Below are 18255 nucleotides of genomic sequence, written 5' to 3' on the forward strand. Positions count from 1 at the left end.
CTGTTGGTTGATTCCAACATAATCGCAGGATCTAGCGAACTTTGGAAATTTTGCTTCGCTGTTAAATAAAATTCTGTCTCTCTCCTTTTCTCTCTGCTCCGCTATTGGTTCCATGCAACTATAATGCCTTTAAAAACATTCGAGAAGATTCCGATGCATCTATAGGTGTGAGTTACGCCGGGTATTAACATGTTCAGAAGCTTTTGTTGACACAGCTCGCTCATGGTTTGGGAAAAAAAACAGGGTGAAGCCAGTACTGTTGTCAATATCTTTAGGCCCCTGTTTTGTAACGTATTTTATCATCTAATTTAATTGATTGATATGAGGGGTTTAACGTACCAAAACCATCACATGATTATGAAGACGCCGTAGTGGAGGGCTCCTGATATTTCAGGAGCCCTCCACTCCACAACCATCTGGTGCACTTTAACGTGTACCCAAATCTGAGCCCATGGGCATACAGCATCTCCGCCTCCATCGAAAATGCAGCAGCCGCAGCCGGGATTCGATCCGGTGACCTGCGGATCAGCAACAGAGTACTTTAGCCACTACGCCACTGCGGCGAGGCGTAAGTTCTCATCTGTACAATGCTGTAAATATATTGTGAACGCAATATTCACAATATGCACACATGGTAACTGCTCCATTGATCGGTGAGCATGTGTGTAGATGTCACGTCACAAGGCACTGTATCACAGTGGGTTCGAGAAGATTTCACTAAAACAAAGTGTGCTTTGCGCCGGGCATTAACATCACCAGCAGCGATATAAAATAGCTCTGACAAATCGCCACTTCAGATCGCGCAAGGCCTCTTATATGCAAGAAGGCAGTATTCTTGGCGTTAGACCCTCTATAAACGAGGTAATCATTACTTGTTACCTTGTGTCATTTCAAGCTTCAGTTCATGTGGCAACGCAGCCACTCAAACGCACTTTTTTTTTTGCGTTGTATGGCGAAAATTTATGCAACTTTCTAAAGTCATCAAAAGGAAGAGTAGTCGTGGATCGTCTTTTAATGTTTATTTTAATTTTAAGGCTAAATTTGGAGATTTGAGTTCGAGGAGGGTAGTTTGAAGTGAGGAAAAGACTGTTTCTGCAGCACTAGTTAGAAGCACGGCTCAGCGCCCTGAGTTTTGTGCCTTCCGCAAAGCAGATATTTCTTCGTTACAGCCAATATGACGGTGGCTCTCGCATTTGCGGTTTCGTTATGAAAACTTAGTTGGAGTGAGGTGATTCGTGACCAGCCGAAGTTCTATTTAGTTCGCTATACGCGATATTTCGGGATAGGAGTGTTCGTTGCAATATCTTTCAACTGAGTTAGTCTATTGCGTCCTGATTTGAACAACGCAAGTTATATGTATTCGTCGCTCTCTGTTTACCTTCTTGCAGCTGCACAAACCGAGCCGGCAGCGTAACGCGCTTCGCCGTTGCCGTCGTGGAAGAACCCGCTTTCGGTCTGAGGATGATGGTGCGCAAGCCTGCTTCCTTTCCTCTGCTGCCACTCGGGGACACAGTTGAACTCGAAGCCGAACTAATATCTGGCACGGGACTTACTTTTCATTGGAAAGTGGCTGACTCAAATTCAACCTACGAGCTAACGACCGAGGAAACGTAAGTAAAGTTCAAATCCCTCATGGCTGGCTTATAGAAACCGCGTGCCCACGATGTATACTTTGTGGTTTGTCGGTCGGGTAAGGGGGAAGGTCCCTTTTCTCTACTCAGACGCAGAACTATCCTTATTCTTTTTTTTTGCAGGGATAAGGATGACTACGATGCGCACCTGTTTGTTTAGTTCTCTGAAACTCACTATTGTCGCACGTTTTCTGAAATACCGAAGCAAGAAGTGCATGGAAGCAATTTCTAAGATGGAGCGTTGACGTAGCCAACTTATTGTACGTTCTGAAGCTCAAGAGACAGTGGGATTGGGCGTGTTGGTATAACATCATAAAGGGTGCTTACCAGCGCAAACGACAGGGCAGGAGGGGCAATGTCTCTTCGTCTCTTCTCCTGTCCCCTCCTGCCCTGTCGTTTGCGCTGGTAAGCATGACGTTCTAAAGACTCTAAAAGTTTGTTGAATAGTTCGAAATTGGCTTGATGGTTTTGGGCACCTAATGCACTAAACGCGCGTGAGTGCTGTGGCACTAATGTGTATGACGATTTTGGTCTTTACTTTTATTGCAGCCGAGGAAGAACTAGCATTGTGCGTCACCGGTTCAGCGCTCCGGGCACGTACAACGTCAGCGTGTTCGTCTCCAACGCCCTCTTTTCGCGAAGTGGTGCAAATCTGGTGGGCCACCTTGAACAGCCGCTGAGAGTGGTGGAAGCCATTGACGGCCTGGTCAGTGACGTCATCGGAAGCCCCTACGTGATTTTACGGCAGCCTTGTAGCAACAGTAGCGCCTCCGAGAGCGAAGAAGCCGCCAGCGCTTCTACGACGCCGTCCTCGAATCGCAGCGCTGGACGTCGTCGTAGAACTGTCGACTCCTGTAATGGGAAATGCAAGCCGGTCGAAATACGTTCTCCGGAAATAATGCTCTCAAGACACGCCGATGACTCCCGCACAGAACGACTCGCGACGTACCAACACCAGTCGGTGGCATTGACATCTGCGATCTACGAGAAAAAAGGTGATTCGCAGAGCCCAGAAGCCCTGCTTTTGAGATCAGAAGAAGTCCAACGTGGCCTTGATACCACGGCAACGAGTATGCCGCGCTTACTGCTGCGGGTGCGCAAGCCTCGCCGTGCGATCCGAAGAACTACGAGACAGAGCGACGACGCCGACCGGCAGTCGACAACGACTCGAGAAGCGTTGCTGACACAGAGCCCGGTTGGCCGAGTGCCACCTAGTCGGATGCAAAAGCAGCAGTTAGAATCGATGTCTGAATGGCAACAGCAGCCTCGCAAATGTCGTCCAGACGGCGTCCAATTCCATGCCCACGTCGCAAGGGGCTCGGACGTGGTCTTTGACTTCCACTTCGGCGATGGCAGGAGTCGACGCGTCGAGGCGTCGACCAGCAGCGCGTCTCGAAGTGTCGGATCGATGACACAGCCCACTGCCTCGGCCGTCGTGAATCATCGCTACGAACGTGGTGAGTGTCTCATCTCTCGCGCAGCTGGCTTACACAAGTGGCGAGAGAGACGAACCAGAGCGTTGTAAGGAGACAGAGAGCAATGTTTATCTTGTACCGTGCTCTTTTGTGCCACCGCTTTGCGGACTGTGGCTTAGCGGAAGTACCCAATGATTCTGCTCACGTTAGCCTTTTTCCTCTTCTGCGTGCGTAAAAGGTGAGGGGCGGGGGGGCTTCTCTGAAAGAGCGGGTGTCTTCTAGGAGTTGAGTGGATGATACGCCTCTGTTCGTATAGAAAAACTATGGATTTGGATGGAGAGAACGAGGACTCGTATCTGTGTCGTGCTGCGGGACACTTGAGTGTTCTACGTGCATTGTACGTGACACAAGGCCACGAAAAGTAAAATTCAACTTCCGCCCGGCCTTTTATTGACATTACGATCGGACCGCGCGTTCACTATGTTCCCTCCACTGAGAGATGCATTGCTTGATTGAATCTTCCAGGCTCGACTATATTCTTCGGAAAGACCTTACTCCGAGCTGTAGCTAATTGTACTCCTGTCGAAGGGGTGGCTCCTGTAATATTCCAATGACAAAAATGCTTTTACATTGTTAGTTTTATTTAAAGGGACCGCGCATGGCTTGTTTCCTGTGGTTACGCTCATCAATCATATTTCGAATTCTTGGCGCAAGGGAAAACAGGGCTACCTGTGCACATGTTGGTATGGAGCACCCTTCCTGGGTTATTCACTTCAATAAACCTCGTGATTTATTCCCTAATGGCGCTTCAAACTTGGCAAGCTAAGCGATGGCGAGAACGCCAGAGCTGCCGCAAAACCCACGTTCGCGCGCGTCGAACACGTTGGTATTTGTACTGCCCCTCATGCATGCTTCCGCCGCCGCCGCATTTGCCAATCCAAAAATAATTTAACTTTGCACATTTTGCGAGCATTCAATTCGGTACCAATTTCAATTTGTACCCGCAAGTCACTCAAGATAAACAGCTTTCACCTTTTTAAACCGTTGTTTCGGGAAATACACCAGCAGAAACAGCACAAGCGGACGTACCCACCGGCAACGGCGGATTCTCCCGACTGTGCAAAAGCGAAAAAAGTTGGGGCACGCCGACTCGCTGCTGCTGCACCATCTGCGATAAACGGCCTTGTCAAATATCTCAATCCAAATTAAGCTCCTGAGGAACGTTGCTGACAAGCCCACTGGCCTGATATCAGGTCAGTGGGCTTCTGCTGGAAATAGCCCTTACGAGTGCGTCATGTCGCTTGGGTTACGTAAGCAAAAACTGGTGAAAGTGCGTGATTTCAAAAAAAAAGATATTTATCTTTTTTAATCTAAAAAAATAATACCCGCTTTAATACTTCACCTATTTTACCTAATGCATTGGGCTTTCAAATGAGATTCAGTAAAACTTGTAGCTGGGCGAGTTGGTTCATAATTCTGGTAAACATATATGAAGGATGAAAACGAAGCAAATTCAGTTGAAATTTTGCGCTTGTCCCTGTCTCTTCTGTTGTGGTTTGTTTGCATTTGTGCACACCAGTTTACCCAGAATTCAAATGAGATATTGTGCATAGTTTGACTACCAAGCCAAGGTTCCTCACACTGAACGCAGAGGTTTTTTTTTTCCAAAAAAGTGAGATTTGCCTTTTTTTTTTTCAGGCTATAACCTTAGTGCCTATAATAATTTAAATTCGTAGCATGTCTTACAGGTCTTTAGCACATATTTAGTTTTTGTGCTTTGAGCTTGCCTTATTCCATTACAAAAACTCTGAATTCGGCAATTTTATTCAATGTTGCTCGTGCGAAAAGCCCTCGAAGAATTCATACATACAAGCAAGTCATTATTTTTACAGTTAGATAACTTCATTACCTTGCCGCACACGATATTTCATTGAGCGCATCCGAAAAAAAAAATTCCGAAAAAAAATTTTTTTTTCAAAAAATAGTTGTTTGACGTCCTCTGGCGAAGCCGGCGCCAAATTTTTGGCAACAGAAATAAACGACTATGGGAGGAGTTTCAAATTTCTAGAAGCATGCGGAGATTTTTTCAGCCATATTCGTGATGGTCGGAAAAATGCTGGATGATTTAGCATGGAAGGACCCTTCTCGAGAATGTGGTGACCGCTCGCTGTTCGCTGAGAAGCGGTCATCGCTCCTCGGACGATGTCCACCGAGCAGCCTGCCGGCGTGTGTATGGGTAGTAGACTGGACGACGGCCGAAGCCGCACCCGACGTCGTTATACCACGGGGATCTTATTGCCAGAGTCGGCGCCGCCGCCGAGGTGACCGTCCCCATTCGTACTGGCCCTCCAGAAACGGATGGTCCTCGCGTGCCCATTTGGCGTTAATGTGCTGGGCAGTTCTCTTTCTCCGGCCGCAGCCCACTGCGAGGTCGCTGCTTTGAGCCACAAAGACAAATAAACGAAAGCGAGCCCCTCGAGTCGCGGCCAGCTAAGGACGATCTCTCGGGACTCCTTGGCCTGCTGAGTGCTGATGACCCTCCCCACTCTGTCGTCTGTAACGTCTGTTGCCGGTTTTGTTGGCCCGTAAACGCGCGTGAGGGAGGGGGGGGGGGGTGCGAAACGCTGCCGCGTATAGCCGCCTTCCTTCTGAAAGGTTATCTGCCGTGACGGCGGTGATGAGGACCTGGGAAGATTGAGGAGCGCCCATGAAGAAAACGGGGTAGTGGTGGTGGTGAGGCGACGCTGACACTCGCATCACGTATCTGGCGCTGTTTGTCACACCCAATTTAGCCCGCTCTATGCTGCTTTTTTTTTTCCTTTTGCCCTCATTTGCCAAGAAGGAGTAGATTCGTACGTGCTGGAGTCACAAAGGAACTATGGACGGTTGGAACGGTATGAGATCCTGCAACTCGCCCGTGACTCTTCGTGATCGTTTGCCGGCGAGATGAATGATCAAGTGCTTTTCGCTGTTTGTTCGAGGTGGAGCGGCTCTGTGTCGTGGTCTCACGCGGCGTTTACATTTCGCTGTCCTCCTCTTCCTCGTTCCGCGAGGCTTTCCTTTCAGTCGCCGCGAGTCATTTGGTGAGACGCTTTGTTCTCTCGAATGTGTGGGTGGTGCCGAGTCGCGAAAATAATGGGCAGCTCGCGCGCTTCTCTATCGGCGAAGTGATTTATATTGGCCGTGCCAAGCCGACTCCTCCCACCCGTAGCCGCATAGTGAGCACATATTTCGCCTTCGTCATCAGTTCCGTGGCTCCCTTTGTGGCTGCGTAATCGTAACTTATTCTTCTATTCTCTTTAACGTTCAGCTTTTCCTGCTCTTTTTTGCGTTACCTCTTTTGTCTTACACGAGAATGGCCTACGTATTTCACGAGACTGGCCGCGTTTTGCGGAACCTCGGTTGTTCCGACCGCGATGCCGCGCCATTTCACGCGTCCCGCTCGGCCCGGGCGCATCTCGTAACGCAATTTGGCGAGACAGCGACGCGTTCGCTGACGTTGCCTTTATGGCGTCGTCGCGAAGCTGCCGACGCTTCAGCGCTGATTGACACCTCGCGGTGACGATGTCGACTTGTAGGGCCGATAATTCGATCTTTCGGCCGAATGATTCGGGCTGTGTGGTTTATCTCTCCGCCATCCTGTCACAGTGCCGAAGGCTGGGCGAAAGCGTGTACTTGCGACACGCCCCACCACTTTGCTCGACCGCTCGCTTGGCCCGCTTTGTCGGCCTGGCGTCATTAGTTTTATCGTGGCCTCACGTTAGCGTCGGTGGAAAGTTCTGTACGCTGAACAGCGACAGAAATGGGAAAAAAAAGTCAATAAAATATTCCGACCGTGGTATACATGAATGTTGGAATAAGAGAACTCATTAGAAGCCAAACCACGTGAGACCAGGGCAGGTACTTTGAATAATTGTTCAATTATTTAAAATGTGTCTGAGCATCAGGAACTATCGGTGTGGTTGTGGGTGCACTGCATTCTCGTGAAACTACAAGCTTGCATTTTTTACACGGCTCGACAATATTGTGGCGACATATGTATACGTAGTTTAGATGCTCCATATTCGCCTTTCAACAAACTGCTCGAGGCTTGCTAACAGAACATGGCAATGAGGTGTGGGAGTAGGCGAAGGAGTGATGCTGGGATTATATTAAAAAAACGAAAAGACAAGGAGAGGATAGAGGCATTAGCGCACAGGGTCGACGCACATTTGTTTTCTCTATAATTAGGGACCAGAAACTTAAGTTACGCGCACATCTAATTAGGGAAGGCACTAAACGCAAACATTGATGGATATCCACGTACAGCCATCAGCACGGTTAGCACGAACGGTTCAACGCGTGGTCTTTCCTCGCTTCAACTGACGTCAACGCCACGTAGCGTTGGATGCGGTATACTTGTTGCAACTAACCATAGATGCAACGCGCTTCGACTTCATATAGTAAATTTCTGTTTCACTTCTGCCTGACCAGCGGGTCGAATACACTCACTTGACTGGTTTGTTTTCGCCACTTTTCTCTTGTGGCTACGCTCCCGCGCGCGCCCTGTGAATTCTTTGTCGTATGTTTTTATCGGTAATGAACTATGGCGTAGGGCATTCCCCCCCGTCCTTCAAGTTTGAAATCCAAGCTTCCGCTAGAAAAAAAAAAGAATTTTTTTTAGTGTGATAGTTTATTGCCAATATATGCATACGACAACGAATTTAACAGGCACGCGCGAAAGCGTAACAACTAGGTGAGTGTATTTGACCGTTCGGTCAGGCAAAAGTGAAACAGAAATTTACTAGCGAAATCGACTTGTGACTCATCTATCGGGAGTTGCAACAAACATACCGCGTCCAGCGCTTGGTGGCGCTGACTTCCGTCAAAGCGAGGAGAGGCCACGCGTCAGACTGTTCGTGTTAACCGTGCTGATAGCGCTACATACCACGATGGGAGAGGAAGAAACAGTCAGGCTGTCGAGAAAAAAAATGCATTTGTTGCGCTCATATGGGCAAGTGGCTCGTTATAGGAGTTCGGGCATATATTGTGATTTCTTGCTGCTTTGAGACAAGTTTAAGAACATAACGTGTTGTACGTACCCGGATATATTGACGGAATTTCGCAGCATTATGCGTTGAAAGATTATGACTAACTTAGGTTTGGAATAGATTTGAAACTGTGCGGTTTTTAAGAATGCAAGCCAGCGCATGAAATGTGGAACTTATAAGAAACTACAGACAAACATTTTCCCCTGGCAGTTTGTTTGTACCACTTGTCGTCATTGCACCCTCCCACCTTCCCCTGCCATATTTATTAATATATTTTTTACGTTGCGCATCCTTCCGTCGTTAGCGTCATAGAGGTTCCCGTCATTGTTGTGTTTCGGCTATATCGGTTAAACTTCTACCACTACGTAGTTCTCCTTCCTGAACATGAAGAGCGATTAGTCGACGTTTCGACAGTGCGTATACTTTTGTGTGTGCGGTTGTATGCATAGATGACGCTGCAGATGGTAGGGCGCGAATGCATTAGTAGTCAGTTCATTCAGCAAATACAAGGCAAATGGAATTTGCGGTGAAGGCTATCGGGACTCTTGACAGCACAGAACCACTCATTCGGCCGCTGAAATGTTCGGTATTAAACAGCTAGCTTATTAAAATAGCGAGTTTAAACTCGAATCTAGCACCCGATGCGCGCACTGTATTTTGCTCGACTCGTGCAGTGGCTGCCATTGCAGCTTGCAAAAACTGCACGCACTGCAATGTAAGCCGGGAAAAAAAAGCGCTCTATATTTCTCGTGGCTCCCTTTGTGGTGGTGGCTCTACCGAGGTCGATGCAAAGCGAGTTAGCGTCGTCGCAGGGAAGATGATGTCGCGTTCCGCAGGAGGACGTTTCTTGGTGTCGGTGACGGCCAGCAACCCTCTGGGCAGCGTGACTAGGCTCATCGATCGGACCGTGTACGTGGGCAGCCCCGCCGAAGGCCTGACGCTCGAGCCAGCGAGCGACTACGCCGTGGTCGTGGCCGGACGCGTCGGCTCGTTCAGGGCCGCGCTGCGTCGAGGCGAGGACGTCATTGTTGCCTGGGAGCTGCGCTCGGCCACCGCACCTGCAGGAAAGCTACGTGCAAGACACACGGGTGAGTCGTCTTCGTCGGTTCGTTGCTTTCGAGTATGAGTTATTGGTGGTACTTCTCGAATACGATGCTCGATCCAGGGAAGCGTGCTTTATTCTCTCATTAACGCTCTTCAAGTTGTCATGAGATAAACCAGACGGCTTGAGGTCTGACCACACGTACGCTTTGCACCGCGTCAGCCGTGGCTTTTAGACTCGGTGCCGCGCCTTCTCCCTACGGAGAGAGAGATTGCGCCGCATCGTGTAGTCGCTTGCCTTCTCCCTTCAAAGGGGAGAGGCGGCGCCGAGTCTAGAAGCCACCCGCTGACGCGCTTCAACGCGTCCTTGTGGTCAGGCCTTACCCGCTAGAGGCGGTGTGATATCGTGGCAACGTTAGTCTGAGTAGCTTGTACGTGTACCCCGAGCCACCTTTTGTATATATAATTAACCGCTATGAAAAGGCCTGCAGGCAATTGGTATAGCAAAGTTTTAGTATTACATTGTTACGGCACGAAAAGAACGGTATTTCGTCTGCTTAATATTTGTGCGAAATGTGAACTTCTGTCAGCAGTAATTCTCTAACGCGAACATTACTTACCTACATAAGCAGCGTGCTGATATTGAATAACGCTTGGTGGGTCTGGTGCACGTGGCTTTTCTCACCACTGGATTCGTGCAACGTCGAATGCATTGCACGAAACTATCAAACAAAAGAAAAATTAACAATATACCAAGAAGACCTACAATTGTTATACAGCGTTACCGCAACTATTCTACCGGCAATACACTGTACCAAATTGGATGACGCGACAGTTGAAACAATCTCGCAAGCGCTCGCGTTGCCATGGCATACAAACGCCAAAGGCTGTGCATTGAGCGCAGATCTTCCCCCATCGCCGTATCTCGGCGTCTCCGCTTTAGTCACAGGCAGGCACGCCAGCACGAGCTCGGCTTCAAAGCGGGCCGGAGAAGGGAGCTTCTTCGCGTACGTATTTATAGAACATCGATGGTACTTTCTCTCTCCGGACTCTTCTTCGGTTTGGCCCGATGCCGTATTGGATTCCCGGGCACGCAATCTGCTCGCGCGGGCTAACGGTCCAATTCCGCGCCGCCGCCGTATACTCACTCGCAGGGACGTGCCCGCCAGCGGGCTTGAGCCCCAGAATGCGAGGTCGGAAGGAGCGACACGCTTGCCTCGTGCACGGCTACAGCAGTAAGTTAGAAGTTGATCGGCTGGCCCACTGCAAGTTGCATTTTGCAATGGAGCAAAGGCCCCCGCTTGTCTCGAAATAATAAAAATAAAAGTAAGTGCGTGAGGCTGTCGCCTGTACAGCAAACCCGTGCCCAAGCTTTCTGGTGTTTGCATTATTAACGGAAAGAAAATTGAAACGTTTGGCCTGTACGATGGGGTTGCCGGCCGTGCACGATGGAGAGTCGCGGAAGCACGTCTGTGTACGTGGCAAGTCACGGATTTCTATGCCACGTGGTCTTGAAGCAATAATGACAAACGATACCATACGCAAGCCTGATTGCATTCATTTTTCAGAACCTCCTTTTTCTGGGAGAATTCGCGAGGTTTAAAATGTCTCACTCATTTTTCGACAATGTTTGAAAAAACCTATGTAAGGAATAATAATAATAATAATAATAATAATAATAATAATAATAATAATAATAATAATAATAATAATAACGTATCAACTGCATGGGTTTTGTGCATAACAACCCGATGTGGTTATAAGGCACGCCGTGGTAAAGAATACCGAGTAGACTTCAGCAGCCTGGTGTTTTTTTGTTCTTAACTTGCACATACATGTAAGTACATGGGTACTTGCGTTTCGCCCTCATTGAGATACGGTCGTCGTGGCCGCGAATCGATGCTGTGCCCCCTGTAGCTTAGCGTTGCAACACCGTACGTACTTCGCTACCACGGCGAGTTTTAAGTTGTACAAGCGTTTAAACCACGGTTGCGTGCATCATTCGCACCATAATTTAAAGGGTCGCATAAAGCGAGACTTAAAAATGTCCTCATATCTATCCGTGATTTTTTTTGCCTGGATTGGAACTGTTAGCCTAAAAGCGCAAACATCGAACAATATGATGATCATGATGATGATAATTATCTTTGGAAGATTAGCACCTATCCACTCGGGAATCGGCCAAGAATTGGGCAGACTGGATATTATTATTATTATTATTATTATTATTATTATTATTATTATTATTATTATTATTATTATTATTATTATTATTATTATTATTGTTATTATTATTATTATTATTATTATTATGTAAATGCTGATAGATGTTAGAGATGCAATTATAAGGAAACGTCAACTATGATAGATTATAATTTTAGCTTACACCATTTTGGGTAACTTACCAATGACCAAAAATCTTTTTACTATGAATACATAAGGAAGGATTATTGACGCCACAACGCGACTGAGCCAAAAGACGACGAACACTAAAACAAACACATGGGCGCCGATTAACAAGTGGATTTCTTTTGCACCAAGGTAGCCTTATAATGCGCACGGACTTGAAAAAGTTAAGAAATCAGTTACTGGTTTGTGTGAATTTCTGCGTTTTGTTTCCTCGCTCAAATTGGTCTCAAAAAAGGGAAAAAATGCGGCAGATTCTACGTACTTGGGAATCGACGTTATGCGAAGCATGCAGAAGAAAGGTGATTGAGCTGCAATTTTTTATTGAGCGGCACTTCATGAAATGACGCAAAATATATGTACAAACATTGCATGCACAGACATATGTTGAAGAGTTGCAGATTTTTATATAACCAGTTGTTTGCACTTGTGCGAATATGCCAACTGCAACATGCGTATTAGCAACACCAGGAGCTGATATGAAGCGCTGATGCTCGCGAGGATGCTGGCGCTGGACAATGCTACATAATTCAACTTCAGCGCAATGCTGTACCAAAGGAGTACATATGTCATGTTTATAAAATTGGGTAGGCAGCACTGCAACCACAATTTATGTTTCACGAAGATTAGGGTCTATTTGAGAAGTAGTTCTCATACCTGGCGTAGCTCTGTGGTAAAATGCTTTACTGCCACGCAGAATGTTTGGGTTCTGTTCCAGCAGGGATCCTTACATTTATTCTTTGCATTCGTCGGGTCGAAGCTACTGATGTAGGGTACTTCTTAAGGCTCGCGCGTTCAAATTGCTTAAGTGTGTTCTCGTCATTCTTGGGTGGATACTAGGTGTCAATCACTTGCGGCGCATGCCCGCATACCAGTGGCACATACCCACCCGTGGGTATGTGCCACTGCCTGGCGGAAGGTGTTTCACGACGTACGTGACGGTATTGTGACATTATTCATGTCTTGACTAGTGCGTCATATTCGTCAAACCACCTTACCCTCCCAAACTATTTTGGTTCCCGTCAAGTTGAGGGGGTGACCATGAGAGCACCCAAACGTAAGCGGCTCGATAGATAGAACAATCGATTGATTTATTGATTGATTGATTGATTGATTGATTGATTGATTGATTGATTGATTGATTGATTGATTGATTGATTGATACGCTCAATGTCGCCGAAGTTCGCTAAGAAATGCTGACGTCAACACATTATTGAGATCGCTCATGCGCGAATGCGCTGCCACTTACTGGTCGCTACCAGATCATCGGAACAAGCGCCTGCGGGAAACAGACCCCGGTATGACTTTTCGTCTTCCAGATAAAATCAGCCGAAGACATGCTAATATACTGCACCGAATTCGCCTGGGCGTCGCCTTCACTCGCCACTACACCCACCTAATCGGCCGTGCGGACAGCCCGAATTGTGAACGCTGCCAAGTGCGTGAAACGATAGCTCACATATTTTGTGACTGTGCATTATACGTGGCGCAAAGAAAAATGCTAACTGCAACGTTGGCAAGCATTGGACGAACACCATTGAGTGAAAGCCACATGCTGTCAGCAATGAACGACCAAACAGTGTCAAATATTGCTACAACAAAGGCTGTTTTAGACTTTGTCAAAAGCACTGGACTGGATATTAGACGGTAGGGTACTATGCTAAGTGGCTACTGTGCATACGTAACACCTCTTCTTGTCCCCATCATCACCCTTCATCCCTCTTTCCATGCCCCTTCCCTTATCCCCTGTGTAGAGTAGCAGGCTAGAGCGCACTAGCTCAGGCCGACCTCTCTGCCTTCTAATAAATTCTCACTTTCTCTCTCTTTCTTTCTCTTCGCATTTAAGAAAGTCGTGCTGTTTTTCAGTACTCAGTGCTCACTGGACCACGCACGATCACTTTTGTTAGACAAATGATCTATGACGCCAAGTATATGCGCATTATCTTGACGCAAAACTAAATTTAATTGCAAGTCAGAGCTAGTGGGCAGTGCGTGTTCTTCATCTTTGTTCTCCATCGTGCTGTGCCTTCCTGAACCGATTCACCAAGATCAAAGTCTTAACGAATATCGGGTGTCACACGTGAGGCCAGTTTAACTTACGCACAATAAAAAAGTCATAGTTTCGCCGCAAGGGCGAAGCAATGAATGCGAGAAATCGGACTGTCACACGAAGAACGACAAGCAGCTAGATACTCGCAGCTCGCCGTTGAAGCACAAAGGACGATGCTCCAAAAGAACACACAGGTACGCACAGGACACACGTGAAGTAACAACTGTCACAGTCGTTACTTCTTTTTGTTGGAGCAACGTGCTGCTTCTGTCGACAATGCAGAGCCGGGCGCTCTCGGATATTAGTGGCGAAGCTCCTTAATGTGTAGGCTTGTCCGCCGTAGTTGCTTGTCGTGGCCGCCCCTAGTGCGCGAAGTGTTCACTAGATGGCGCTCGCATCGCTAGTACTGGATACGGTAATGAGGGAGATATGTTAGATTTCAGATTCAGTAAGGAAAAATCAGCAGTCATCATTTTTAATGACAATGAAGGTAGTGAGCTTAGAATACAGGAGGTCACATTAAAGATAACAGATAAATACAAATATCTGGGTGTATGGATAAGCAATGGGGCCGTGTACCTAAGGGAACACGAAATATACGTGACGACTAAAGGTAACAGGAATGCAGTGGTAATGGAAAACAGGGCACTGTGGAATTACAATAGGTATGATCTTGTCAGAGGAATATGGAAAGGGGTCTTGGTTCCTGGTTTAACGTTCGGCAATGCGGTCTTGTGCATGAGATCAGAAGTTCAAGCAAGATTAGAAATTAAGCAACGTGCAATAGGTAGGCTTGCCTTAGGAGCTCACGGGAATACACCAAATCAGGGAGTACAAGGTGATACGGGATGGACATCATTTGAGGGCAGGGAAGCTAGAAGCAAGATAAAAATTGAGAAGCGATTGAGAGAAATGGGGGAGGAGCGTTGGGCTAGGAAGGTACTCAGCTACTTGTACATGAAGAATGTTGATACAAAATGGAGGAAGCGAACCAGAAAATTGACTGGTAAATACTTAGAAAACAGCATGGGGCCAAACCAAAAAGAATTATCGGTTAAAGAGAAGGTGAAGGAAGCTGAGACCGATATGTGGAGAATCGGCATGATTAAGAAGTCCGCGCTGGAGGTCTATCGAACTTTTAAGCAGGAAATTGCCAAGGAAAGGATCTATGATAATACTCGAGGTAGTTCTCTACTGTTTGAGGCCAGGGCAGGAGTATTGCGAACCAAGACATATCGGGCCGAATACGAAGGAGTAGACACGGTATGCAGTGCGTGTGGAGAGGAAGAAGAAACTGCTGAACACTTGATAATGTTCTGTAAAGGGCTTCGCCCTATAGTTCAGGATGATGGCGCAGAGTTTTTCAAAGCAGTTGGGTTTAGGGACAGGGAGGGCAAAATAGACTTTAAGCGGGTTGAATTAACTAGAAGGTGTATATCTGATTGGTGGCTAAAGTTAAGGCACGAGTGGAAAATAAACCCTGCACTGCAAAGTACGAATCCTCAACCTCATTTTTTAAAAGAAAAAAAATATAAATCTAGTTTTTGGTTCATTAAGTATTACGGCTTGGTGGCGCTAGCCACCGCCTGATCTAAAGGGTACAGCCATGTCCATCCATCTACCCACAAGAATAGATCACTGGATGCCGGGGAGGTGCACACTACGTTTGATATGTTTCAAGGCGATAAACAGACAGACAGATAGACAAATGGATGGACGGACGGACGCTGCCAGCGAATGATTTATGGTTTACTGACAAAATGACAAAACTTTTAGAAGCTTCTCCGCACTCGTAATTATTCGCTCCGTGGATATGCTGGGATTTTTTTACAGATTTGCGATATATATATATATATATATATATATATATATATATATATATATATATATATATATATATATATATATATATATATATATATATATATATATATATATATATATATATATATATATATATTGTAGCGAAGCCTCCGAACTATGAAATGGGTCGAACTCTTGAGTACCTTCTAGTGGGGCTACCCAACAAGGACGCCGCTCGCACTCTGAGAGCCCGTGCTTGGCCGTTACTGTCGCCATTGTGCTTGCTCGCTGTGGACCGGCTATTAAACGCCTTAACATTTTGGTGGAGGTGCTGTGCCCTTCAAACATCTTCGGTTCACATTCGATGCCCTTGGAGCTTAGATCCCGTACCGTGCCTTCAACCATGCAACAAGACGCCGCCCAGCAAACGCTTCTTCCTGCGCCGACGCCATGTTTCGGTGTCCCCCGCATCCGCGACCCACCTGTCTTCACCGGCGCGGATGGCACCGACGTCGAGGACTGGCTCGTCATGTACGAACGCGTCAGCGTCCCCAATCATTGGGACGAGGCAGGTAAACTCGGCAACCTGGTTTTCTACCTTGCGGGTGTGGCTGGCATGTGGTATAACAACCACGCGTCTGATTTCGCAACCTGGTCCGATTTTAAGACCGCTATCACCAACGTTTTCGGCCGCCCTGCCGTTCGTAAGCTGCAAGCCGAGCAGCGCTTACGCGAACGCGCTCAGCAGGCCGGTGAATCATTCACCAGCTACATTGAAGACGTCTTGGACCTATGCAAGAAATGCAACGACAGCATGTCCGAATCAGACAAGATCCGGAACGTCATGAAGGGCATTGCCGATGATGCCTTCACGATGCTGCTGGCCAAAAACCCAGGCACAGTAGCTGAGGTCATCACGCTGTGCCAGAGCTACGAGGAGCTCCGCCGGCAGCGTTCGATGACCCGTCGCTCCACGCCACGAGATGCAGGGCTTGCAGGCTTGGAGGCGAGCTGTGACCAGGTGGCACTGCTGGCAGACCTCAAGTCCTTCATACGTGAGGAAATCGCACGGCAGTTCTCTCTCCTGCCCTTCGCCCACCCACCGGCTGCTCAACAATCGGCCACTACCATTTTCCCCCCCATCCGCCGAGCGATTGACCAGGAAATAGCGGAGGTTATGCCTGCGTACCACCCACAACAGCTTCCGGCTCCTGTATCCCCAAGTTACGCCCAAGTGGTCGCCAGGCCGCCTCCAGTCGTTCAAGCGCCCGCCCCACTGACTTACGCCGAAGCTGCCGCACGACCTCCATCCTTTGCAGCGGGTATGCCGGCTACGTATGTTGACGTGACCTCTCAGACTCAGCTCCAGCACCCCCTGCAGCCTTTCCAGCCACCGTTCCGTCCATCGGCTCTTGCGTCATGGACAAGACCTACCCCGGCGAACCGATGGCGCACATCCGACAACCGGCCCATTTGCTTTGCCTGCGGTTACGCCGGCCACGTAGCACGTTATTGCACTTGCGTACAGACGCCCCATATCTCGTCGCCTGTTGCTGGCCAGATTAGGCGTACCTATCACGAGGAAACGCCGTCGATGCCACCGCCAACTCGCCTAGCTTCATCTTCTCGTAGGTCACCGTCTCCACGACGTCGTTCCCCGTCCCCCATGCGGCCAAGTTCAGCTGCTCACGAGCGGGAAAACTAGTCGTCGCAGTCCCCGAGGCAAGGACTGCGATGCTATCGCATTGTGAAAGCCCTCAGAGCCGCCCATCTAATGTCATTGACGTGCTTGTGGACGGTGTTCACGCATCTGCTCTTATTGACACAGGAGCTGCAGTATCCGTTATGGACGAAAAATTTTGCCGCTTGCTTCGTAAAGTGACGACGCCAATTTCTAGATTGTCCCTTCGTACCGCCGGTTTGCATCGTATCCATCCTACAGCAGGGTGCACAGCTCGCGTTGTCGTTCAGGACGTTCTGTATGTCGCCCAATTCATCATCATTCCCGCATGCTCTCATGACGTCATCCTGGGGTGGGATTTTCTCTCCCGCAACGACGCCGTCATCCATTGTGCCGCCGCCGAAATTGAACTCTCCTCCTTCTCGCATTTGACGCCGGAAGACAGTTCTTCGAAAGTGAGCAAGATTCTCGTGAAAGACGATACCATAGTGCCTCCAAGCTCCACGATGGGTGTATCTGTCTACTGCGCTGGACTCTCCGACACAAGTGCACTCGTTTCGCCATCCGACCGTGCTTGCCGAAGGAAAGGGTTGCTAGTACCTTTCGCGACCGTGCAAATCACCCAGGGCAACGCCTCTATTTTCGTGACCAACCCATCCCCGTACACTGTTACCTTGGTTCGAGGGGAATGTCTCGGCAGAGTGGAACCAGTGGATAACGCACAAGTCCTGGACGTACCTGATGACTCGCGTTGTCCCAATTTGCGTACCATCAGTGCTGTTTCCACTTCTGATTCGTCATCTCCTGATGTATTTGGCCCTTGCATTGATGACAACCTCACGTCGGTACAGCGTTCCCAGCTTCTGAACCTGTTGCGAGAATATCGTTCTTCTTTCGATGTCGGGCGAAGTTCTCTCGGTCGTGCGTCCGCTGTTACGCATCGTATCGACACTGGTGCCCATCCACCATTACGGCAACGTCCCTACCGCGTGTCGCCTGCTGAACGTCGGGAAATTAACGAGCAGGTTGATGATATGCTCAGACGCGACGTTATTCGGCCCTCGGACAGTCCATGGGCGTCTCCTGTTGTTCTTGTTGCGAAGAAAGATGGTTCTGCGCGGTTCTGTGTAGACTACAGACGGCTCAATAAGATCACTCGCAAGGATGTTTACCCACTGCCGCGCATCGATGACGCAAT

At 48.2% G+C, this 18255-nt stretch overlaps 1 protein-coding gene across 1 annotated transcript in view; it reads left to right on the forward strand.

Moving 5' to 3' along the window:
• Nucleotides 1-18255, forward strand: part of LOC119178611 (uncharacterized) — a 243067-nt gene that overhangs the window by 61761 nt on the left and 163051 nt on the right. The window contains exons 4-6 of the mRNA XM_037429824.2: nt 1389-1610; nt 2181-3088; nt 8913-9164. Of these exons, the coding sequence (XP_037285721.2) occupies nt 1389-1610; nt 2181-3088; nt 8913-9164 (1382 nt within the window). The remainder of the gene's footprint in view (nt 1-1388; nt 1611-2180; nt 3089-8912; nt 9165-18255) is intronic.

Source organism: Rhipicephalus microplus, chromosome 1 (assembly GCF_043290135.1).
Source record: "Rhipicephalus microplus isolate Deutch F79 chromosome 1, USDA_Rmic, whole genome shotgun sequence".
NCBI classification, from domain to species: domain Eukaryota; kingdom Metazoa; phylum Arthropoda; class Arachnida; order Ixodida; family Ixodidae; genus Rhipicephalus; species Rhipicephalus microplus.